General features: G+C 48.7%; 2 protein-coding genes across 2 annotated transcripts in view; one reads left to right on the top strand and one right to left on the bottom strand.

Annotated features, from left to right (window-relative positions):
• Positions 1-3,086, bottom strand: part of LOC144145085 (scoloptoxin SSD14-like) — a 54,381-nt gene extending 51,295 nt beyond the window's left edge. The window contains exon 1 of the mRNA XM_077676577.1: positions 2,754-3,086. Within this exon, the coding sequence (XP_077532703.1) occupies positions 2,754-2,926 (173 nt within the window). The 5' untranslated portion in view covers positions 2,927-3,086. The remainder of the gene's footprint in view (positions 1-2,753) is intronic.
• A 9,046-nt stretch (positions 3,087-12,132) lies between these two features.
• LOC144146229 (neprilysin-1-like) overlaps positions 12,133-25,741 on the top strand; it is a 58,744-nt gene continuing 45,135 nt past the window's right edge. Inside the window, exons 1-8 of the mRNA XM_077678193.1 lie at positions 12,133-12,150; positions 15,582-15,685; positions 16,301-16,413; positions 16,503-16,577; positions 18,902-19,123; positions 21,010-21,183; positions 21,547-21,636; positions 22,455-22,666. Of these exons, the coding sequence (XP_077534319.1) occupies positions 12,133-12,150; positions 15,582-15,685; positions 16,301-16,413; positions 16,503-16,577; positions 18,902-19,123; positions 21,010-21,183; positions 21,547-21,636; positions 22,455-22,666 (1,008 nt within the window). The remainder of the gene's footprint in view (positions 12,151-15,581; positions 15,686-16,300; positions 16,414-16,502; positions 16,578-18,901; positions 19,124-21,009; positions 21,184-21,546; positions 21,637-22,454; positions 22,667-25,741) is intronic.

The raw sequence follows: 25,741 nt of genomic DNA, 5'->3' as shown, positions 1-25,741 counted from the left end.
CAATAATCAAGTAGCAATTAAGGCTGAGCGAAGCAGGATTTCCGTCACACGTTATTTCCAGAGTTTGTGATACGCTTCTTCAGAAACTAAAAAAAAATGAAGGCGCGAACAAAGAGAAACCTGCTGACAGGAAGAGTGTGCATGTGATCCCATATTGGCACACGGTATTTCACGACCTTATGAAGGCTGCACAAAGGCATAACGTTAATGTTGTTTTCAGTGCACCGTGCAAATTGGCCAAGATGTTCCCGATTATGACCACGGCGACGCCTAGCCCTTGCTCTAAAAAACTCTGAATCCCACTGAAATGCAAAAGAGTTTGTCTCAGGCAAACTGGCAGTTGCTACAATGGAAGGGCACGATACCCCGACTGCGCTGGTAATAATAATTTAGAGGGACATTTGGCGGACCGTTGCAAGCGTTGCAAGTGCAAACCGAACCTTAATGATACAAAGTTCCTTGCACGTTCCAGTGACAAGCTTGTAAGGGAGACACTGGAAGATTTTCATATCGGGAGGGCCGGCGACAAGTGCGTTAGCTCGGCGTCTGTGGCGCTTGCCGATAAGGAGGTAGCCTTTTTGATGCAATGGGAAAATCATCATGACCCGACTGCACGCTGTGTAATTCCCTTTCCCATCTATAAAAACCCGTGTTTCTTCAAATAAAACTTTAGTTGGAAGTTAGCGCCTGTCTGTTGTACTGTGTTCCTTCGTCCCGTCTTTTGCGATATTGTTTCTTCAGTATGTTCCACCAACTCGTCCACATCAAGCTCCTGTTGCAATAGAACGTTGTTCTCACCGGTCATGAGGCCAGCCCAGATCGTATTCCTTTCCTCAAATGTGCAAAAATTGGTAGGAAATTCCGAAAAGATGGAGAGAAACAGTTAGCTCAGATCTGGTGACACGGTGACCCGCCGCGGTAGCTTAGTGGCTAAGGCATTGTGCTGCTGATCACAAGGACGAGGATTCGGTTCCAGGCCGCGGCAGCCGCTTTTCTGATGGAGACGAAAAGCAAACACGCCCGTGTGTACGAGATTTCGGCGCACTTTAAAGATCCCCAGGTGGTCAAAATCAATCCAGAGCCCTCCACTACGGCGTGCCTCGTCGCCTGCGTTGCGTCAGCGCGTTAAACCCTACAATCAATCAAATTAATCAGTAATTCGAGGAAGCGAGATAACAGAAGAAAGCACAGCGGCATGGTCTATAGATACTCGGGTACAACTTGAGAACGACAACGGAAGTTGGCCCTGCGCGTCGTCACTGCAGCCGGATGTTCCTCCGTGCGGTGCAAATAGTGCGTTACTGCGAGCACTTTGAACTTGACAAGAGTCGTTTCCACTTTTTTCCGGACTTACTTTGCTTGTAAATTGCTGCAGCGGTGACAAATAAACTACGTGAGAAAAAGTAGTCGATATCACGCATTAGGCGACTTTCGTTTCAAAACGCGCGCGCGTTGACATCCGGGTCCTTCGCTTTGGCGGAGTGATACACTACATCAGATGTTGCCGTTCTTTACTAGTACCCATTTATGGCTTGTGTGAACAGCGCGCAACTCCCGTCTATCTCCCCGAACTCAGGTACCTTCGAATAATCAGAATCTCACAATCAAAACCTATAGACTCTCGATAATCCAAACTTGCGCGGCGCTTCAATCCCCGCGTGACGAAGCATATTTGTCTCGCACTACGGCCACCCAGCTAAGCCCACCTGTTACTTCCTGTTTCCGTCCGCCGGCCCCGTCTTACCCGTATACACCACCGTCATGTATAGCCGCTCGTTGCCTCAAAATTTAATGAGACCAATGATCCATCAAGACAGATTACTATCGGTCACGCGATTAGCGAGAAGGATTGTCTACCGAGACGAATTATTCAGTAGAGCAGAAATATCCAACAAGACGAAACATTCACCGGCCAGAAGATCCAATAGTGGCTGAACATCCAATGAGGCCTTATATTAGAAACGTCTCTCTTATCTCGTTTTTCTTGCGTTGCCGTACATGAACGTGAACCAACTAAGTTGACACCAAACTTTGTTACGCTTGGTTGCCCGTTTTGTTTGAAGGGCAGTTATTGGATTGCTTGGACGTTGAGCAAGGCTCACTGTACACCAGTCTTGGCACACGCCATTTCCCATGTCACGGAATCTAGCGTGAATCATCGAGAGGAACTTTCCGCGCTCAAATATGGCGCTACACAGCAGGCACGGACATCACCAGGATTTATATAGGCACTTCAAAAATTGCAAAAATTTTCAAGGAATACCGAAAGCCTCATTTCGGAATAGACACCCGCAGCATTTACTTACAGTATTCGAAAATTGGGGGCAACAAATGAAGCACCTATGCTAAATTCCCTCCTCGTTTCTACTAAAAACACGCGTACAGTGAGGTCCCTCTCATATGTTCATATTTCCCCCTAAGTCTTTTTTGCCCTTTTGCCCTCTGCCACAAGTACAGGGGAGGAGGGTCGTTGGGTTTGTCTCCTATTCCACCCCCTCCCCTTTCTCCCCCTCAGCGTGCCCTCGACTCAGACCATCTGCAACAAACGGAAAAGTCTGATGGAAGCGAAAAGCAAAAAACGCCCGGATGTACAAGATTTCGGCGCGCGATAAAGATCCCCGGATGGTCAAAATTAATCCGGAGCCCTCCACTACGGCGCGCCTCATCGCCTGCGTTGCGTCGGCGCGTTAAACCCTTCAATCAGACAAACGCAAAGACCGTTCGTCGCGGAATAAAACCAGCAAATGGCTAACCGTATTCGTGGTTTCTTGTCCTTGTCGTTGGCCTCGTCCTCGGAGTCAGAGTCGCTGTCGTCGTCCCAGACGCTCTTGAAAGCCCCCTTGCGTCGGTTCACAAGGGTCGACTCCACCGTCCCGTACGAAACGCCCGTGGTCGCCGCGTCCTTGAGCTCCATGTTGTCCGGCATTGTGGCTGCCTCCGCTTCTACTGACACTATCAGGACAAGCACACACGCACAAACTCCCCACGGATTCCGCGACCCTCCTTTGCGAGCTCACGCGCGACGGATGAGAGGCGAGCTGAGTGAGCGAGTGCGATGTCTGATTCGATTTCTCGCAGAACGGCAAACGCGAAAAAAAATGACACTTTTCTGTGTTTTCTTTTTATTCGAGAGCTTCGAGAGTGCGTCGCAGGCATGCAGCTGCAGCTGTTGCTGGCCGCGGCCTAAAGAGCACGGCGGATGATGTCTCGTCTCCCACTGGCGTCATATCCTGCCCCGCCAGCTGTTTGCACGAGGTGCAGCGTGCAGCACGGCCCTCTTTGGGCTCATCATGTGCGACCTGGAGGCCGGGACACCGCTGCTGCGGAGAAAACAATCACGGCGCGCGGACAACGCAGTCTCGACCATGTGCGGCCTGCCGCAGTCAACGCTCCCTTATGCGTTAGTGCAGGCCTTAGACACGCCGACGAAGCAGTCGACATATCTTGCTCTAACTTGTTCTCGAAGACGAGTGCAGATGATGATATCACAAAAAAAAATGGCGCAACTTGCACTAGTGTTGCAAGGCTGGAGGAATGGCAGAGCTGGAGGCCCCTCTCCCTTCGTCGGCGACCCAGCTGTTGCACCTCGCATGGATTTCCGAACTTGCCGATGAAAGTTCTCCATGACTGGCAGGCCCTGATCATTTTGTCCGCAGGCACTCACGTCTCTCCCAAGGAGGATTGCGTTAGCATGCACAAAAATTTTCCCCGCATTTCCCCGAGGGGAAGAATGTGAAAGTGCGAATGCAGGAGTTGAATTTGCGCGGTTCGGTAATGTTCGCGAAAGAGAGATCACACACACACACACAACTACAAAGAAAGAAAGATGCATTTATTCACAGACACCTATTTGTGTTGTCGTTGTACTTGATTGCTAGAGCGGATCTCAGCTTTGAAATTTCGTGTCAGTACTCCTTTAAGCGGGTGCATTAGCCCTTCTCACGCCCGATTCCTGGCCAATCCCCCACGTGGGTATGTGCCATGCACAGACACCTATTTGTGTTGTCGTTGTACTTGATTGCTAGAGCGGATCTCAGCTTTGAAATTTCGTGTCAGTACTCCTTTAAGCGGGTACATTAGCCCTTCTCACGTCCGATTCCTGGCCAATCCCCCACGTGGGTATGTGCCATGTCAGCGGCCAGGCAGCGCGCGCCCATCTCCCCCCGTTGCCAAGGAAGACGAGGAGCGCGCGCACCCGCAGCTGTTGCTATGCGGACGGACGGCGGTCACCGGAATTCAGGGTCGCTTATAAAGTGCATTCGCACTTAAAAATCCGCGGCAACCGGATTCGCGAACTCGGCGTCTGTTGCTTCACATTTCAGGCGTGAGCGCACGTGACCTGGCGAGAAGAACAGCACGTGAGGGATCCAGCCCCAAACGCTGGGCACAGTTTTCCCGAAGGTCGAGCTAGCCGACGCTGGGCGCTCCTCACGAGGCACACGCTCACGTGCACTCGGTATTTTTTCTTGTATTTTTTTTCCTCGTAACGCTCGACGGCAGAATTAAAAGCTTAAACAGTTCTGCTGTTAAAATACGGACGATAATGGGCGGAAACAGCATTTTGTGACGTCATCCTTGTCAACGTCAACGCGCCTGGCATTTCAGGACGAAAAGGCCCAAGGTTTTGCACCATTTTTTTCCCCGTTCACACAGCCCTGGGCATGACCTATACTAGAAAGAAGGTGGCCTCGAGTATATAGGGTCGCTCGTGCCGTTCCGCCCTTAAACAGAAGTTATTCTTTCTCCTCTCAGTTTACTAGGAGCAAGTCAACAACACCAAGTAGACAAGAAAGCCCAAAAAATATTTATTTTTTGCTGAGGCGGAGGACGAGCAAAGTTGTATAAAATACATATCCCACACATGGTTGGAGAATGTACGCCTATTTACTTTTCTAATCATGTGTAATATTGATGAATATGGCCTTGTGGTTTAGTTATGAAGCTTGGAAGGACTTGAGTTTCATCCTGTCACGCAAACGTCCGTTTCACTGCCGTAGAAGCCCGTGTACTGGCAGTAGACGAGAATAGAGCTACGTTTGCAGCTTCCCTGTGAACTACCCACTTATGAATACTAAATGAAACTCTGCGTGATAATGTGGTAGTCCAAGTGGCTAATTGTCGCATAGTTTCTTGTGGGATAGTTTTGATAAAACTAGGATTACAGCGGTTTTCTGTAACTATATTGATTCTTTAGATGCCCATGTATACGGGAATTCTGTAACGCTTACATCAGCACTGCGAACTAACTAATCACAAGTAAATGAAACTGATTGTAATGATAGAGCCATTTTAGCGGCAAACTTTCTTATAGTTTTTGTAGGAATGGTTTGGATAAAACGAAAGTTACAGGCGTTTTCTGCTCAGCCTTCGCGATAAAGTTGTCCTTGAAGCAATAACGCCCCCCCCCCCCCCTTCTTTTTTTTCGAGGCGTATTGTTGAGGCAGAGCAAAAATGCATATAAGCCTAGCCGTAAACACCTTCGCTGGAAAAACTGAAGAAGCTTACACCCTGACCCTTTGAGCGATCTGCAGGACAAGCCTACAGTTTTGTCGCAGCATTGAACAGTTTTGTGACTTCATTTTTACACATGCTGCGAATTAACTCTCGAGCGGATCTCAAGTTAACCTCTTATCGGACTGTCCTCATCACTCTAAATATCCAACAGAACTCGGCATCTCTCCTGATACGACACAAGATGGAACCGTACAGCCCATCAAGGTTGACAAATCTTAATTTCATGACATCGGAATCTTCTGCATCAAATGCAGCCGAGCACGGGTTGTGTAGCTTGGGTCGCTTTCGAGCCCAGGTTCATCGCTGTACTTACCCGAGAAAATTTAGTACTTCATTCAGCAGTATTTCAAACCTCCTACACGCACTCACGCACACACACACACACGCACATACTCACGCGCGCCCAAACAGACAGACAGACAGACAGACAGACAGACAGACAGACAGACAGACAGACAGACAGACAGACAGACAGACAGACAGACAGACAGACAGACAGACTGTGATCTTTTTTTTAACGCCACCCCGTCGTTGGCATAGACTACAACTTACAGTGACCTGCTTTTACATCATCATCATCATAAACAACAACAACGTCATCATCATCATCACCAGCCTATCTACGCGCACTGCAGGGCAAAGGCCTCTTCCATGGATCTCTAATTATCCCGGTCCTGTGCTAACTGCGATCAATTTATCCCCACAAACTTCTTGATCCCATCTGCTTATCTAACTTTCTGCCGCCACTGCTTTCTCCAGGGATCCACTCTGTTACCCTTAATTTCCAATGGTTATCTCGCCTTCGTATTACATGTCCTGCCCACGTCCATTTCTTCTTAATTTCTTCTAGTATGTCCTTAACACGCGTTTGTTTCCTGACCAACTCCGCTCTCTTCTTGTCCCTTAATGTTACACCTATCATCTTCCGTTCCATGGCTCACTGAGTCGTCCTCAATCTAAGTTGAACCATCTTGGTGAGCCTCCAAGTTTCTTCCCCGCAGGTGAGTACCGGTAACATGCAGCTGTATACACTTTCTTCTGCCTTTACAATACGGGCTCTATTTCTTACTTTATCTTCGGCTTATCATGATCACACTCAGCAAAACCTTCTATACCATCTTGTTCTTGTGAACATTCTCGCACAAACAAGCACACCGACAGGAACAAGAAGCAGTGAGCCATTGTGCCTACACTCTAAGGCAATCAGGTGGTTTGATTGATTGAGTGATTGATTGATTTATTTATTTATTGATTGATTGATTGATTGATTGATTGATTGATTGATTGATTGATTGATTGATTGATTGATTGATTGATTGATTGATTGATTGATTGATTGATTGATTGTAGTGTTTAACGCGCCGACGCAACGCAGGCGATGAGGCGCGCCGTAGTGGAGGGCTCCGGATTAATTTTGACCACCTGGAAATCTTTAACGTGCGCCGAAATCAATGCTGGTGTACATGCCACTCATTGATTGATTGCGGAGTTTAATGCGCCAACGCAACGCAGGCGATGAGGAGCGCCGTATTGGAGGGCTCCGGATTAATTTCTACCACCCGGGGGTCTTTAACGTGCGCCGAAATCTCGTACACACGGGCGTTTTTGCTTTTCGCCTCCATCAGAAAAGCGGCTGTCACGGCCGCAATCAAATGGTTTAACTTCACCACAGTGCATGGTCTCAAGCGTTGACCAATACGCGAAGCCAACTGCGAAACTTCGCCAAGTGACGATGTAGATAGAACACGTGACTTGACTCAAAAATGCCATCTGCGCTGTTGCATGACGCAATGCAAGTGTGACGTCCTGAATTAGACAGTGCCACAACGCAGATGGCATTTTTGAGTGAAGTCACGTGTTCTATTTACATCGTCACTTGGCGAAGTTTCGCAGTTGGCTTCGCGTATTGGTCAACGCTTGAGACCACTGTGGTGAAGTTAAACTACCGGATTGCGTTAAAGTGTAGGCTTCTCTGCTGACGTTAGTGGCAAATCTTTAGAATCACTCCTTTATGGGATTAGCAGGATCCTCGGACGAAAAACAGGCGGAGCTATCGCCACTGCTAGCCTTCACCAACGAGTCGGGACTACCCCACAGAGTAGCCAGCCCGTTCCCGATTAAACAGAGATCACGAAGGGGATAGAGTGGAGCGCCGGAAGAGAGAACGGCCCGCCGCCCCACCACCTCGACTCAGTCGGTATTCACAGTGGTGCGGCGACGATGGCACAGGCAATTTTTAGCGATTTCGCAGAGGATGCGCAAAGGACCTTTAAAAAGCAACCGCGCTCATCATTCTACGCAGAAGTTGTTGACTGCAAAATAATGCTGTGAAGAACTTTTGCCACGTACTTTCGGGTGCGCATAGAACGTGCAGGCGGAGAAGGTGACACAGAATGAATAAAGTTACAGTACCGCATTTTACGCGCTGTTTCACGTGATAGCTAACAATGTGTATGAAACTGCCCCTTTAACTACGATACCCCGTTTGATTCCCGTTTCACCACCCGCGTGGTGCGGACTGGAGTCCAACCACTTTTGAGAATAAGCCGTATACAAAGAGCATTACATGCTGCTTGTATGCAGGCGGGACGTATTCATTGCATTGCATTACATTGCATGCGGGTCCGGAACAGCACCTAAAAATGAGGTTTGATTGCGCCTTTTTTTCATCAAACATGTTACTCGCCTGAGTCCCTGGCGTTGACAATGAAGAAATGGCGGACCAGCCACGGTGACTCAGTGTCTAAGGCGTTATGCTGCTTAGTGCAAGGACGCGGGTTCGATTTCCGGCCGCGGCGGCCGCTTTTCTGATGGAGGCGAAAAGCAAAAACCCCGGATGTACGAGATGAGATTTCGACGCACGTTAAACATCCCCAGTTGGTCAAAATTAACCCGGAGCCCTCCACTACGACGCGCCTCATAACCTGCGCTGCGTCGGCGCGTTAAACCGTACAATCAATCAATCAATCAATCAATCAATCAATCAATCAATCAATCAATCAATCAATCAATCAATCAATCAATCAATCAATCAATCAATCAATCAATCAATCAATCAATCAATCAATCAATCAATCAATCAATCAAAGTGGCGAAGGACAGGAAAAGGTATACGTTGCACGATCAACTTAGTCTGCTGTGAATTGATTGCTTAAATTCTCTGTTACGACAAGCGTCTAGCGAAACAAAGCGCGAGGTCACGAAGTTCCCCTCCCCCTAAGGAAGGAAGGAAGGAAGGAAGGAAAGAAGGAAGGAAAAGTAAGAAAGGAAGAAAGGAAGAAAGAATTTTTGTATTACAATCTCTGTCCGATAAGAAAAATAGAAAGAAAGAAGCAAGTGCAAGTGGAGGGCGCAAGGAAATGTAATTTCAGTGGAATTTTCGTAGAGCTTGCGTCAACTCCATGACGCTGCCAAATCATGGAAATCATTCCGATTTCGCGGAAAGCGGTTAGTCGAACTCCACTGTTTGCCGTTATTCGCCGGCCTGCCGCCCTGCTTTGGGGGCTTTGTAGCGCAACAGCTGGCAGCAAAAATATGCCACGTACATGTATTGAGGGCCTTTCCACACTCTATATTGCTGGCGCCCTACTCCACTTGCTTGAAATTACAAAAACAAAGATCGTAAAAGAATTTGCGCATTCCGTGCTTTACATCAGCAAGCGCTCTGTGCTGCACTAAAAAGTCCTCGGCAATGGTGCGTCAACAATAGCTCTCGCAAAACGCGGAAGTACCGGAGGGTGCCGAAGTTACTAAACTGCCTGCCTATTGTCAAGGAGTAGTAATATTCATAAATGTTTACTGATAATAAGGTGGAGGTAGGGGGGTGGGGGGCTGTCAGAACCCTTGGTCCAGGAGGCCGCGAGTCTACGCTGTTTCTACGGCTCTGGCCCCCAGGTCTTGTTGCTCCGCCAATGACATGGTCCGCGCGGTCCCCCACTTCTTAAGGGTGAGGTCTGGTGGAGGGTGTGGGTTATGTGGACAAAAGTAAAAGTGGTAGGTGAGAGGTAGGCTACGGTGTTACCATAATGGGTCGTACAAGGGAGGTGGATATGTGGATGAGGATGGTGTGGTTGTAATAGGTGCCGCTTTGAAGTCTGTTCCAATGCCTGTCGACAAAATAATTGTAAGACAAAGGTGGTGAAGGCCGGTTCTAAGCAGTAATTCTGTATAATTCGGGCCCACCATATAGATCACGTAGTACAAAATTTCCAACAAAACGTACTTCTCAAGTTCCCTCATCCCTGTGTATGCATCGCAAACCTTAATGAGCCCTCCATCTGTTTCAGATTTTTGTTCCAACCTCTTATCTTCAATGGATATTGCGCGGAATAAGATAACCGGGTAAGGGCAAATCAAAATTAAGCAGCTGATCAGCTGTGGTGAGCTCCATAGAAAGTTAAGCAGGGGCAGTGTAAGTCGGCGGAAATGCTTCCGTGAAATCACTGACAAAGCTCAATTCCGGCTTTCGGTACTAGAAAAATAAAACTAAGTAGCCGCATCATTCACCCTGTTCATTCTCCTATATCTTCGGCCAGCCTTGGCGATTAACTCCATTTGCCTGTGTTCACGATGTTGTGCAGTGTCCATGCTTGAGATATGTGCACACGTGTACAAAATTGTTCTGGTGCCTAGAGCCTCGAATGGTGGAGCGACGTCCGACGCTTCCAGCCAGGACCAACCAAATGTAAGATTTGCGTTTGGAAGCGTTGCAGTCCTCCTTACGTTCGAGATGATTCCGGACCGGAGGTACGGCAACAATTTTTCCCACCGGTGTCGAAAATACTTTTCGGCTCCCCTATCCCCACTCATATTTTTACGTTGTCATCTTGCTCCCAACAAGCCCGCCTGGCAACCAATGACGCTTACAAACCTATACGTTGCAAAACGACAAACTTTTTTTTTTCGCTCTTCTCCTAACCAGGGCATATGTGAAGTTCCCGTCAAACCAGAACCCATTCTTTGGACATGCCCTTTATTTCGATACGAAAGACAGATTCCCCGTGGAATTGATCCCGCTAACTTTCGCCCAAATTGCTTAAGTGTTCTTCTTCTCCCTACACACGCAAATCAGTGAAATCAGCCTGAGTCATTCTGTTGCACTTGATATTCCCAGCCCACAACTTTTTTTCGTGTGGTTTCTTACCCGTACCCGCCTTAAACCACAGCGTCTCGCTATCGGATTCATTAGCGAGGGACGCTCGAGATTTTTATGATTTGAATAAGCGTTAAAATATTTCCTTGCTCACAGACAATTGGGCTTGCACAATTTCTGTCCGAGAACGCGTAGACACATTTTACTTTCGGTTCTCCTACATGCGACGCGCGGAATGGTGGTAACACCGAACGTTGGCTTTGCCAGCAGTTTGTGGGTGTTTTTTTAGAGAACCGCGTTCCCGGATAGGAAGCGAAGGATTTCCGCTGCGGCCGGTATTCGTGCACAGCTGTTCCTCAGGTCGCAGAGCTTATACTATGTATATGTGCTTTCAGAGAGCGTAAGACACGATCAGCTGTACACGTACCACGCACAGTCCCGGCTCAGCTACGTATAGCGTATATGTGTGCGCAGCTCCTACTGTGTCGGGCATAAAATGGGTAAACACGTTGACGAAACAACCAGGTTCACATTCCAGAGGCGGCCTGTCCGGACCCAGAGATCCTTAGCACGTTCCTCTGTACTGCTGACCTGACCACCGCGGTCATGCGCTACAGTCGCTGGGGACTGGGGGCCAAGAGTTTGGACGCGCGAACTCTGTCTAGTGAGGGCAGCTGAAATGTACTAGTGGAGGAACTTTCAGCAATAACTGGGATATCAAGCAAATAAGCAAATTTAGAGAAATAGGTGACGGCTTAACAGAATTGGATAACTGGTATATATTCTGCTGCTGAGGGTGTCCAGGAAGGAGAGATCATGTGATTGGATTATCAATTTACAGAGGGATAGCAGGGAATGTGGAGGAGTTCTTCAGCACTGACGAAAGAGTCGCAGTCGCTGTGATGAATCTAAAGAAGCGATACAGGTTAAAGATGGTAGAAGCCTGCGCACCTGCATCTAGCTACGATGATGAGGCTGTTGACCCTTCCTACGTGGATGTCAAATCAGCAATGAACTCTCCTAGCAGCACTGAAGTCTGCTAATGTCCTTTGAATGTAAAAGCCTGATGGCTTCCCCCGGCGGTATTTATTAAAGACTTCGTCTTTCCGCCTCTTTTTCGCTTTTGTATTTTGGCGCAAATTTTGGGATGACTGGCGACGCTTCATGCCGCAGCCTCCCCGCAATCAGAGATATCCCTGGCTGGCGTGCACTTGTTCTACTCACGAGCCGTCACGTTCACCCTTCGCGCGGCATGAAATCAGCGCAGCACGCACTCGGCTAATTTTAGGGGTGAAGCACCTTAGGACCTCGCTTTGTCCGTGGCATGTCCCTTGGCGTCCGTGTACAGTGTTGCGCATGCGCGAGGAGCATTGGATTGGATTGGATTAAATTGAATTGTATCAGATTGGACTGGATTGAAATTGTATATACTGTATACACGCGTTGTCACTCATTTACATGCGCGAGTGGGCAATGCCACGGGTGTTTTACGGTAAGAACGATCCCCAGTGCTTTGCCCACTCGTCATGATTCACTTCGTGGAGGTGAGTGAATTATTTTGTGCTGCCTACGCGCTGGTGCAAGATGGCGGTAACGCACTCGGCTCCTACTTAGAAGACCTGTGTTCGATTCCCATACGACCTCCACTGTACCCCATGTCATTGCTAGTTCATTAATTTACCTAACCGAAACTAATCCACACACTCGTTTTGGCATGAATCCCACTATTCTTGTAAGTGGTTTTTACTCATTACGGCGGCGGCCATTTATGCATTTAATTCGTACAATACACAATTCGCACGATACACGATTCTAATGGGAGACTAACGCAAAAGTAGGTGAAAAGCCAGTCGGCGAACGGGGAGAGCGGATTTCGGAGCAAGTAGTCAGAATAGCCAGGGGGATACGCTCGTGGGGCTTCAGGAGGGAAATTACGGGAGGATAATGAATACATTCTTCCGCAAACGGAAGGCTTTCAAATGAACAAGGAAAAGCCCAACGGTGTAAAAAAAAAAACGAGGTCAACGTCGTTCTAAGGGACAATGGAAGTACTGTGGAGGCGAAGTCAATTACGAGCAGCGATCAGGCTGGTAAAGTGCACATTAAGGCTAGCTCAGAAGATACAAAGGCTAGCCAGAAATAGGAACCCACACTAGTAGTCAGTAAGAGAAAGGGCGCTCAAGTTGAGTCACCCTTGAGAACAAATTCGCGGCTCAGTGAAGGTGGCGTATACATATAGCAAATGACAAGCTAACGATTTTAATAACAGGATCGGTAGTGGCTGTCCGAGGACAAGAATCCAGAAAAGAAACTGGTAAGCTGTCTCAGAAAAACGAAGGGACTTAGTGACAAACGCAGGAATATGAAAGTGCCAAGAACCACGGATCAAATTAAATACGTGGAGCTGTCAAAAATGATTACAGAATACAAGGTTGGTCACAGCCGTACCTACAACATGGCCAATATTAAAAATCCTTAAAGAAAAGAGGGACCCTAAGAACAGCCAAGAGAGACGCTAGCTGACGGCAGACATAGACCTCATAGATCTAGAAACGAAACAGATGCAATGACGGCCAACACGAATGAGATCACAGAAGTAGTCAAATGGTTCTATACCAAGCTGTGCGCAGACAACTTTAGGCCAAGAGACCATGCTAAACAAACACCTTGGTTCGCGTGAGCGAGATAGGACGGTCTTTAATGTGGCTGGCGATGTTAGCCTGACAAGAACGCCTGGCTTGCTGTGCCAGATGGTTAAAAAAAAACCAATGATAATGAAAAATAAACGGCGATGATGAGGAAGATCCGCATGCTTGCTCAGAGTCCTGTAATACACTGGTCCAGTCTTGTACTTTTTAAGACCCATTGGTAACTATAGAGTATGTGGTGGGCAAGGTGCTCAAGAGAGGAAAAACATCAGGAGACCACGGAATAACCGTGGATAACCTAAGGGAGGGAAGGAGACATCGTACTAAAAAAGCTTGCCGAAATATTTTCGGAATATCCTGGAAAAATGCCAACATCATTCTGATTCGCAAGAAGGATAATGTCAAACAGATCAATAACTTGTAGCTAGCCGAAAAACCCTCAAAATTTAGGGATATATCTGAATATAACCGAGGACTTATCAGCACCAAACGAAAGTATCACTCTAGTATTTAGCTTGAGTTCATGGCGCAAAAAAAAAAAAATCTTTAAATAGGCTATCTGCTCAGAGAAAAATGACGGAACTAAAGATAATGCTTCAGGTCTGATGGAAAATAACGAACGCCTGTAGGTTGAAGCAAAACCAGACCTGACCAAATATAAATTTCACCCCTACTCTAGATGACCCCTGAAGCACAACCTTTGTGGCTGCCGATCGGCTACTTATAGATATCCGGATGATCGTCGTCTCAGACTACAACTGTGCGTATCGTACCCCTATGGTTGTAACCAGGCATAGCGTGCTTAACTGAACGCTCGAAGTGCAGTGAAAACGCTTTATATGAAACATCTTCCCCTATCCTTCTCCCCATATCCCACAACAGAGCCTCTTGGCCTCCTCCTAATAAGTGATCCATTCCATTTTGCACGGCGACAACGCAAGATCGGCAAGTGTGCGCCATTTCCGAAACTCATCGACGTCGCAAGTATCATCATCTCAATTCAACGAATCGTGAGTCACGAGATCACGAGAACGCCGGGAACGGCCGAGAACGACGAAGAAGAAGGGCTGATTTCCGCAGCGGCAGTCGTCATCTTAAGCGCTCCTAAACCCGGTAAGTTTCCCCCGGGCGATAATCACAGGTCGTCACGCGGCAACTGGTCGAGTTGTTCGTTGCGGAGAAATTACGCCGGACATGACTGAATGTGTGTCCCTTGTCGGCATAAGCCTTGCAGCGAAACACGTTACCGTATAGCGATAGGTATCTAGTCCGTAGGAACAAAAGAAGCATCCTATCATTTGAACATTAAGGCGTGAGGAGATATCCTCGGCACCAGGTATGAAATCCCCGCCAACACTACTTATCAGAACAACTTTTCCATAACTCCATACACTCACTGGTGGTGCACATGATGCAAGACATATGCAAGGAGGTCGATTGATTGATTGATTGATTGATTGATTGATTGATTGATTGATTGATTGATTGATTGATTGATTGATTGATTGATTGATTGATTGATTGATTGATTGATTGATTGATTGATTGATTGGGGGTTTAACGCGTCGCCGCTACACAGGTTGTGAGGTGCACCGTAGTGGAGGGATCTGGATTAATTTTGACCACCTGGGGATCTTTAGCGTGCGCCGAAATCTCGAACACACGGCTGTTTTCGCTTTTCGCCTGCATCAGAAAAGCGGCAGCCACGGCCGGGAATCGAACCCGCGTCCTTGTGCTCAGCAGAACACAACGATGGAGTGCTGTAAGCACACGCAGGGCGACGGAAGAAAAGCGGGGGGGGGGGGGGGGGGGGGGTCATAAGAGTCACTATCCGTCCCCTAATCGAACCCCGTATAGTGGATAAGCAAGGGACTCTCATCCCGTCGACGGCCGCCGACGGGTAGTCAGGACAGACTTGTCCGGGAGGGGATATTCACATGGGAATTGTTTGGTTTTAGAAACGCTAGTGACGTCACAATATAAGGTTCCTCGAACTAAAATACGGTGCCACGAAGTTAAATAAATTTCTTGATGTTTTGGAGGCCAAGTAAGCATCTCGCCATTAACGCCAGCTCCCCTCTTGGGGTTGCAATACGGGTGCCCTAGATGTAGAGAGCTTGTCTGCCTTGAGGACGAGCATAAGAACGCAACAGAAAATGTCCTGACGTAAACGGGGCTGCTGATGTGCATTTCGCGCTAGCTTTCCAGCGTAACTCCTTCACAACCACGGATGTTTTCGTGATCCGGTATAGAATTTCATGTGTACGCGGTCTCAGTTACAGGACGAGCGGGAGCAGGGGCGCGCAATACATATGCCCTGCTTGCAGGCAATGGCTACTGAACGAATGGCAAGAGCATGCAACGCCGACGCCCCCATTGCAAGGGCACGCCTCGGAAACGTGCACATTGCCAGGCCAGCTGCCCCTGAAGGGTGAGTGCGGGCCGATAGTCCTTGCCCTGGCCTACGCGACTTCTCACACTTGTGACTCTTGGCCTCCAAGGCGCACTTCTGTCTACACAATCATCAAACGCGCCGCATGCGTGACACCTACGCACTTGTTTATTAAGGCGAAATCGTAATATGCCTCATTGGAAAATATCCTGCAACGACCTGGTCGTCAGGAGACGTACGGTCTGGACCACGCCAAGATATCACGTGATCGAAAGAAGGCCAGAAGCGAACCACAACATGTTCAGCCACGTATACGGGATGACTCGAAGTACAAGTGGTTTCTTGATGTTTAGAAAGGGGGGGGGGGGGGGGGGGTAAGCATCTTGACATTAACGCTAGGTCACCTCTTCATGTCGTAATAATCATGCCCTAGATGGGGGAGAAAGTTGTGTCTTGAGCACCTATCATAAAGACGCGGCAGAAAACAGAGGCCGCCAATTGTTACCAAAGCTAAACAATGATTGATTAGATGGATTTAGGTAGGGAGCAAGCGCAGTAAATGCGAATGCAATTTCAGTTCACCTGAACTTTGCAGCTTAAGTTTGCAGCTGCGCTAGCCTTTCTTGCTCAGCGTTGACCTCCATTTTGTTGCAGTGGCATGGGCCATGCCCGCAACTCCGTCATGCGCGGGGTGTACTTGGCAGGCGGCGTCGCTTTTGTCCTGGTCATCGTGGCTTTCCCGGCGGTCATGATTGCTCTCTCTGAAGGTACGGAAACCAACTGAAGCACGTCTCTAACGCGCCCAATCTCCGGTCTTTCCCTCAAAAATAAGACGAGCGCTTGCACGTGAACGCAGACGCTCGCTTCCAGTACCTGAGCCTTCAGAAGAACGCCAGCCAGAAAAGCGACGCCACCACGGAATCCACAAAAGGTGGGCGTCTTCGCTTAATCTTTCTTAAAAAGCAGGACAAGTGACAGTGGAATTTTAAGTTTCGCTAGCAGACGTGGGTGTTCATGTTGGGCGTAGGCGCAGCGCAACAGCAAGACGATGGAGAAATATTCTTCTCATCCCTCCATTGATTTATCCATCCACATTTTTGTTACTCTGGTTGTCCACCGGCTGTCACTTCTCCACATTACACGTCCAGTCAAACTCCACATCCGTCTTTAATTTGAGCTAGGATGTATTCCAGCCGAGTTGGCTCACTAATTTAAGAAGCTCGTTTTCTATTCCTAAGCGATACTCTTACCATATAGCCTTCCTAACATAAAACATGTGGCCCCCTTAATTGGCAGCCTTTCTGCGACCTTGAGTTTCGTGCTTGTCGTCCTGTGATTACCCGAACGATACTCCCGTGAAGCTTGCCCGTTCGCAAATGTTTAGCGATCTCCAGTACAAGCTCGGCTCTGCTGGACGGATCCAATAGAGGCGTCATTCTTTTAAAGGTGCCGTAAAGAGAATACACAACTTTTCATACTTTGAAAGGACTAGCTTTTGGTAACTCACTCACTTCCGTTCCAGACTCGAAAGACGTTTTTTAACCGAAAATAAAACGCTGAAAATTGCAAACCATTTTAATTTTGCGCTACGCTGACGCAATATGGGCCAACACTAGAAACAGTTATCACTGCGTTAACTGCATGTTAGCATACAAGTGGTACAATCAACCAGAACCAGAGGCTCCGCTACTACGATCGCCCACTCATGTTTCTTGGTGGTGGCCTAGGTCGGTGGCTGTTAGTCACACCAACAAGATTCTATGACGTCACAGACACCTCGCCAGAAAGTGACTGGGGAGTCGCCACTGTTTCGCCTTCATATACAGTCGAACCCACTTAAAACGGCTGCAGTTATAACGAGTGCTTGGTCACAACGAGTGAACGCGGAATGACCGTCACAGCATGCATTGCGGCAATGGCATCTTATTTCAGATATAGCGAACTGGCGCGACGGCGCAACTCGGGTACAACGAAGTTCACTGTAGCCCGACCGCGCCAGGCCCCCGCTGCTTAGTGGCTAAAGCTGAGCGCGAGGACGTGGGTTCGATTCCCGGCCGTGGCGGCCGCTTTTCTGACGGAGATTTCGGCGCACGTTAAAGATCCCCAGGTGGCCAAAATAATCCGCAGTCGCCATTTGACCGGCTTTCCGTTAACGTGAAGCGTGAAATCAACTGTGCCTGGATCGCCCTTTATCAGCAAAACTGATTGCAGCCAGCCAAAGAAAACCACAAAGTAAATGTAAACAAAAAAGGGACGTCGTCGTCGTGAGCTCGTCGTCGTGAGCACGCGACGGAAGAGGGGTGACGCGAAACAGTAGGGAAGACGACGGTGAAATTGCAGTAAGTTGGCGTTGACACCGTGCCTACGCCTGTGAGGCATTGCATGCGTTTCTCCCGTCCAGCTTTTCTGCAGGTGGACAAATCGGAAAGACAGATTCTGTAGGGCCACAACATTAGCTAAGCATGAATTTCGGCAGTCCCCAATTTATGCTCGCTCGCGCTTTCCTCGCCAGTTCGGCCGACAGGAAAGTGAAAAAAGAAACAGCAAGCAACCTGAAGCGCGCGCCATGAAGCCAAAACGCGTCGGGTGCCACTGAGGTGTCACCGGTTGTTCTCTCCGAACACTGTGAACGATCTTATGCCGGGAGCCAAAAACTGCGACCTCGGTTTGTCCAAGTCGACAATCTCTACATTTTTTGAAGACAGAAGATCCTGAGCTCCAAGATCAAGGCTGACCCGTTGACCAGGAAGCTTAACGGCCCCAATAATAATTCGTACGACATTTATCCATATATAATAAGCTATTTTTCCGCTTGTCTGGCTTCTTATTGGGCCAGCAGTTTAATCCTGGCGGGAAAAAGGCACACTTCGCTTCGTGGACAGCCAGCGCCCTGCTATCGCCGCACGCCATCCAGGCGATAGGCTGCGTCAGTACGACTGCCGTACGTGTGCCGCGTGTTCACGCGCTGAAAACACTTAGTGCAGTTATAACGAAATTAGGATATAACGAACAAATTAAGAGTGGCGGTTGGATTCGTTTTAAGTTGGGTTGATTGTTCGTTGGGCTAGACTGCATTATTTGTTTAACGTTTGCAATAAAATGGGTATCATTAATGGTTAGCGGTACACAACAGTCTTTATTAACCAAACTTGCATTTTACCTGCATGGCATCTTTAACGTGTAACGTACAGCGTGAAACAGAATTACACGGGCTGGCATGTAGGCTAAAGCTAGGGCGGCGCACACACCATGCAGGAAACCCTGGTTCCGTTTCGACGCGTGCCCTCCAAACGGAGCCGGATTTGAACGCGGCCCCTACGGCCGCCGTCGAGCCCACCAGGCGTCAGAGACGGTCTCAGCGTCTCGCTCCGAGGCGGCCACCCAACCCCACGGAGCACCATGGTGGAGCGGCTGTCCCGGGTGACCTGCCGGGGCTGCACGCCATGCAGTGCACCGACGAGTCTTGCGAAAGCGAGAGTGAGTCTTCTGCTCGCGCCAAATAATCCTCTGCCGCACATTTCATCATCATCACCATCACCAGCCTATCACGCCCACTTCAGGGCAAAGGCCTCTCCCATTAATCTCCAATTACCCCGCTCCTGCGCTAACTGCGACCAATTTATCCCCGCAAACTTCTTGATCTCATCTGCCCATCTAACTTTCTGCCGCCCCCTGCCACGCTTGTCTTCTCTGGGGGTCCACTCTGTTACCCTTAATGACCAACGATTATCTTGCCTTCGCATTACATGCCCTTCCTACGTCCATTTCTTCTTCTTAATTTCCACTAATATGTCCTTAACACGCGTTTGTTCCCTGACCTACTCCGCTCTGTTCTTGTCCTTTAATGTTACACCTATCATCTTGCGTTCCATTGCGCGCCTAGTCGTCCTCAATTCAAGTTGAACCCTCTTCGTGTGCCTCCAAGTTTCCGCACCTTTACCCACCTTTAACGCCATGGCACAAGCGAGGTGTCATAAAACGGGGAACGAAATACTAACCCTGCCAGCAAGATGAATAAGAGCGAAATTTGACGTGTGCTGTCCGAGCAGAAGCTAACCACTGTGTCAGGCTCCGAATTTTGACCGCGTAACACAGTTCGCAACTTGGCGTATGAAAAAAATGGATCAGCTGTAGTTTCATCGGGCTGCATTGCAGGTAGCGCGGGAACAGGCCATGTGCGCACGCTCTTTTATTGAGGTCATTACACAGGGCATCGCTGCAGAAGCGGCCTGATTTCGCTGGCGCGCCGCATACCGGTGGTGACATACGCGAGCAGTTTTTTTTAACGTTTGTTTTCTTCTTTTTGCTCTCTCTACCTTTTTTCGCATTTGCACCCATGGAAGAACTAATGCTTCACCGCGAGGCTTTGGTGCTTGACCGTAAAGCTCCGTTGGAGCTGCGATGGAGCTCGGGTAGAGCTTTGAAGCGCTTCGGACGCCAGCTTTCGCCGTTTGTCATGCGCGGCTCAGAAAAAAAGCTGGGAGAACTTTTTACTGTGCTAGTGTTCCCCGTGTTAAAGACGTCTATTTCCTTAGCCTATAGCACCACCAGCGTGAGAGTTACAGCTGATTTACGTGACTTCAGTCTGCAAGTATACCGCACCCGGCGGCAACAGCATTCAATAAACATGTCAGCGGAGATAACTTGAATAGGTGTTTCTGCCACAAACAATTTTCTGCTCCTTGGTTCGTGGTGTCAGGAATAGTGTGAGAAAGTTCCAGGAATTCGCGAGAAAAAGCAGCAGGAATTAAAAGCAGACTCTATTGGACGTCAATTCGACGCCGCTGACGGGTTTCAAGGCCGACGGGCCGCCTGGGATGCGCGGGCAGCGACGAAGTACGAGTGTGGCTTCTCCTAGAAGGATTCATTAGTAATCAAGAGGAAGTGATTGGTGGTTACTAGTTGTGCTCCTAGTAATTTGAGGTCCGGAGTTACCCCATGGTCACAGTGACACCCCGATTGCGAGTGAGTCAGTCACCCATTAGCGAGCGCAACCAGGGGTAATTTTTTTGGCAGATTCGGATGACAGACAGACAGACAGACAGACAGACAGACAGACAGACAGACAGACAGACAGACAGACAGACAGACAGACAGACAGACAGACAGACAGGCGGACGGACGGACGGACGGACGGAAAGACGGACGGACAGACGGACGGACACAGACAGACAGACATACATACAGACATACAGACAGACAGACAGACAGACAGACAGACAGACAGACAGACAGACAGGCAGACAGACAGACAGACCAAACAAATTGACAATCGTCTTCTTTCAGGCAGATGCGTTGCTAAAGCTGGTGCACTGCTAGTTGCTGTTAAGAACTACTCCGCGTCTTTCTTTCTTGGGGCGCAGCATCGTATATGAAGCACCTGTACAGCTCCGGTCGGGACCCGTGCAGCGACTTCTACGATTTTGTGTGCGGTAACTGGCAGTCCCAGAACACCCTGCCGCCCAACAGGCACCGCTGGGCAGTCCAGGACCTGCTTGTGCAGAAGATCGAGGGCGCCGTCTACTGGTTCCTAGAAGGTGAGAGGGGAAGGTGCTCTTTCTACCCGGAATCGGAAAAAAAATGGATGGAGGGATGATAAAGCCGCCCCTTTAGCTCAGTTAGGAACATTGGGCATGTTATCCAAAAGTTGTCGGTTCGAATCCTACCCAAGAAGCCCACATTTCCTTCAGTTTTCGTTCTTTACTGTACAATTTCAACGTTCCCATTTTTACACAAAAGGACACCAACTACCTTCCTGCGTGCCTTATTTACGGACCACTTTGATTTTTCCTCGCATACATATCCGAACGCTTGCGACGCATCAAGCCATGGGGCAACCACATATGCAGTTGAGTCCCTGTTACCCGAACCCTGGTGTTTCGTATACCCTCTGTTTACAGATTTCGCCCGCATATACAAAGACCTAATGGCAAACAAGAGCCTGCCGACGACGAAGATATACGCTCTTATGAAGGCCTGCGAAGACACCGGTAAGCATCGACCCTTTCTTTATCCAAAGGTATATACACGTTAAAGTTTATGTGTGTTTCCAGTCAGTGTTTTATAAAACTTCCCACTAACGTAACACATACGTCCAATCGACGCAACTGGGCGCTGGCATACGCGGTAGCAATTTAAGAATTCTGTACTAGGCCTTTCTTTTTTTGAGTGCTCTGGTTCACATTACTTCATCGAAAGTTCACCTTATTGATCTTTCCCTCGTAACCGCCGGAAGTCCGCTTTAGTGGAGTTCTACGTTCCAAAAGGAAGTGACTACGAAAACAATCCAACGTCGCCAGCTCATTAGCACGTTTATGTTCTGTATTATTTCACGTACACAGCAACTCGCCCTACGTGAAACCATTCAGTAAAACGACCGGTTAATTCGGTTACCTATACCTGCTGGCCTTGGCGCGCTTGCGATAGAAATTCCAGATTGGCGAATGCTTAACATTCCCCGCATTCACACGCAAGCGTTTAGTAGTAGTATAATAATTTATTGAATGGAATGACGCCAAGCACCGTTAGAAAAGGGACGGTTGGTACAACGTTTAAGTGTGGCTTAATACGAAAGCCTTACAGGCAAAGCGCTCTAATGAGCTAGGTTATGCCTCTTTGGCGCCAGTTCGCGACCGCATCCACTCCTCGTACACCACCAACAGGGGTAGATGTTTGTCGTGGATTTCCTTTAGATTCTCGCACTGCCAAACGAGGTGATGCACCTTACAGCTTGTCGTCTGGGACATGCCAGCCGTGCGTGGCACCCCGTTCTTCGACGTAGCGACGACTGCGGCCGCTTCCTTTGCAGACGCGATCGACCTGAAGGGATTCGGGCCGCTGCGCAACGTGCTGCGCCACCTGTACCTGGACCAGTGGCCACTGCCCGTCGATAACGACCGCGAGTCCGGTCAGGAGCCCGACCTTGAAGAGATCACCGGCATGCTCGTGCGCGACCTCAACGTCCACCCGTTCGTCCACGTGAGCGCCAGCTCCGACGCCTCGGGGGCCGTGACGCTGCAGGTACCGACCGAGTGGGCCTTTCGTTCGTTAAGTCAGGGAAGAATAGGCGTGTATATTGAATCCTTACTGAAAGCTGTCAATTCCAGAGCGCACCAAACGATCTATAGGCAAATACAAGCAGGATCCTTTCCGCACCCCTATCTCCAAAGCAGAATGTACCCCGAGATATACGAGAAAGAGTGTAGCTTCTGTGAGCAATTGGGCACGCTCCGGCACGTCATCGGAGAGTACGATTTCACCGATTCAATCCCCCCACCCCTTACCCAACCCTCCACAACCCTTCCCACACCCCTTAACGAGCGATGGGAGACCTTGCTAACCAGCCCCGCCTTGGAAGACCAGCTCGTCCTGATCTCCAGGGGCCAGGCAGCCGCGGAAGCATATAGGTCCCGTGAAGAGGGAACCACCCCATCCGGCGCGTCGTCGCCGTAATTTTGTGCGGCTAAATAAAGTTTCTCTCTCTCTCTCTCTCTCTCTCTCTCTCTCTCTCTCTCTCTCTCTCTCTCTCTCTCTCTCTCTCTCTCTCTCTCTCTCTCTCTCTCTCTCTCTCTCTCTTATCTCCAGTCAGCTTTCAACGTAGACTAGCAGGTCGTGTTTTACTGCAGGCTGGGCTTCACTTACCGGTATTGATGTCACTAGATAAGGTTAGAGTGTCGGCACTCTTTTCTCCTATTGTTCCGCGCTGCCGCCGTGATTATTGGTCAGTTGGCATCACGTGACACCTTTTTACACTGCGACCGTTCATAGGCACCGCCATTTTGTTGTTTATGCGTTTTCTGACGGTCAATTGTGGTTGTCTGAACTTGTCCTCTCTTCTCTGCGGCTGCGCGCTACTGGCGTCGTTCCGAATGCGAATCAAAGATGACGCGCTTCGCAGCATTCTATCTGGAGAAGGGTTTCTGAAGATACCGTATTGCTCCGTCTATGGGCAGCGTTGTTTACAAATTACCTCGCCGAAATCAGCGGTGAGGCTGCAGGAGCGGCATTCTGGCAACACTGATAAACAACAAAATGGCCGCCGTTGCTCGCTTGCGTGCCTCATAGAGTTTCTTAGTAAGTATACTAGAAAGGAAATTGCGCCTGCTAATCCATGTCGTCATGGGGGTTTATGGGAAGACTCCTGCTTTCGGCTTGGGTTTTGGGGATTAGCTTTCTTCACTATGCATTAACACGTCTGCGAGCTACGGGGAATCCGAAACCCTCCCTGTTCTGTGGTAGCCGTGTTCGGTAAAACAGCAGGCAGTGCGTGATCGTGCCTGACGTTGGTCATGCCGCAGTCGGAGGACGTATGACTGAGCGGGTAATATGCCACCGCAAAATTTGTAGCTGACGAAAAAAAGAAACAAAATGTACTTCGACGAAGACAAGATACGGCAGATACGGGCGCCTGTATCCTTTCTATCTTGCCGTCGTCCGTGACTGTTTAACGCCACGTCTTCTTTTTTCTTCAAGTATAAACCAACTCGCTCAGCAGCAAGTTTTGTTAAAGTGTAGCTGACGGTTGGTGCACCGGTTCAACACGAAGGCGATGTTTTCATAGGCACTCTCAAAAAACTGTCCAAACTCTTCAGACAACTTATTAGATGCGAAGCATCTCATGGTCGGTGCTATGTCCCTCCCTTGTCGTTGTTGCGCCGTCCACACCCCCACTGCGTATGCTCGGCTTGCTGAACGCCTGGTCCCTTCTATGGCTCCTGGAGCGACATTGTTGGGCACTTGAATCGACCCCATGCCTGCTTCGCATACTACTCAGGATTCTCCTACGGGAAGATGGTGTAATTTTATTTGAAATAATGGTAGAATTAATAATATAATAAGGTCCCCCCCCCCCCCCCCCCAATATTAACATTTATCGTAACTACCACCTTGGCCGCAGAATATCAGGCACAACCGTTCCGGCAAAAATACGCTTTACTTCCTTTTTCCTTAGTTTTAAAACAGGCTATTTTATTTCCCCTTACATAATTGCAGACTATTCTTTGCGTTTTTGTGGCGCTTTGTTTAAATTTGCGGTCACTAAAACGTTTCAAACCAAGCCAATGATGAAACTAAGGCGAGGGCATGATGCAATGGCGTTCCATGATGACACAGAGGGCCTTGATGTGAACCGCCTAGACGCTAGCGCCAGATTTCTCTCTAGTGTATATTGTAAGAAACTCTATGTCGTGCCTCAGTAATGGTACTCTGTATCATATCTTAGTGACACTAAGCTGTATTTTTTCAGTGTGGCCATGAAGATAGCTGAGCGCTCACGCCGGTGGACCGTACGCGCAGGCATTTTAAATGCCACAGGGTCTATTCGTTTTCAGCTCCGTTATAGCAATTGTAGCAGTTGCTACTTGGAACGGAACTTATTATCGACGAGTGCGGTAATCATTTTTTTATGGAACGTAACGGTCCTGGGAACGAGTAACTATGTGCGCGGAACACAAAGAAAATGATTATTGTTACGAGAAACTAAAAGCCGGAGCTGGATTAAGAAAATGAAAGTTTGGCTTCCGTTAGCACGCCCAAGCAAATGAAAAAAAAAAAGGCTCGGTGTTTAGAGCTGAGACGAAAAGTGTACCGGGAGGTTGACAAGTAAAGGCCTGTTTACATGAACTTGCGACTCGAGTGACAAACGAGACTGATGCTACTGGAGCAGCCATCACCCTCGGTGTTCATACTTGCGCTCAAAATAGACGACGGCGACAACGTTTTTTTTTTTTTTTTTCATTGTGTTGTTGTTTAGCGATTTCGAGACCTCATGGAAGTTAAGGTTTAAATTATGGCGGGTCTTTGCTTCTTTCTCGGAATCCCAGGACATTTTCGGATCGCATGCTGTTACTAAAGCACCTAATTTGAAACTTGCCGTATTTTTGCGCGTATAAGCCGCCCCTGCACATAAACCGCACCACCACTTTCAGCCCGCCAGAAAAGAAAAAGAAATCCTCGCGTATTGCCCGCACATTTGACACAGGAAAGGCAGCCCCAAAGCTGCTGCTCAAGCAACACATCGTAGACTATGTAGACCCAAAAAGTGCATATTTAGCAAGTAGGATGGACTGACTGCAAGGCAAAGTCACTAATAAAATT

Source organism: Haemaphysalis longicornis, unplaced genomic scaffold (assembly GCF_048455015.1).
Source record: "Haemaphysalis longicornis isolate Haplotype H1 unplaced genomic scaffold, Haemaphysalis longicornis Haplotype H1 scaffold_7, whole genome shotgun sequence".
NCBI lineage: Eukaryota > Metazoa > Arthropoda > Arachnida > Ixodida > Ixodidae > Haemaphysalis > Haemaphysalis longicornis.
The sequence above is the reverse complement of the archived record's forward strand: the minus strand, read 5'-3'. Positions and strand labels throughout refer to the sequence as shown.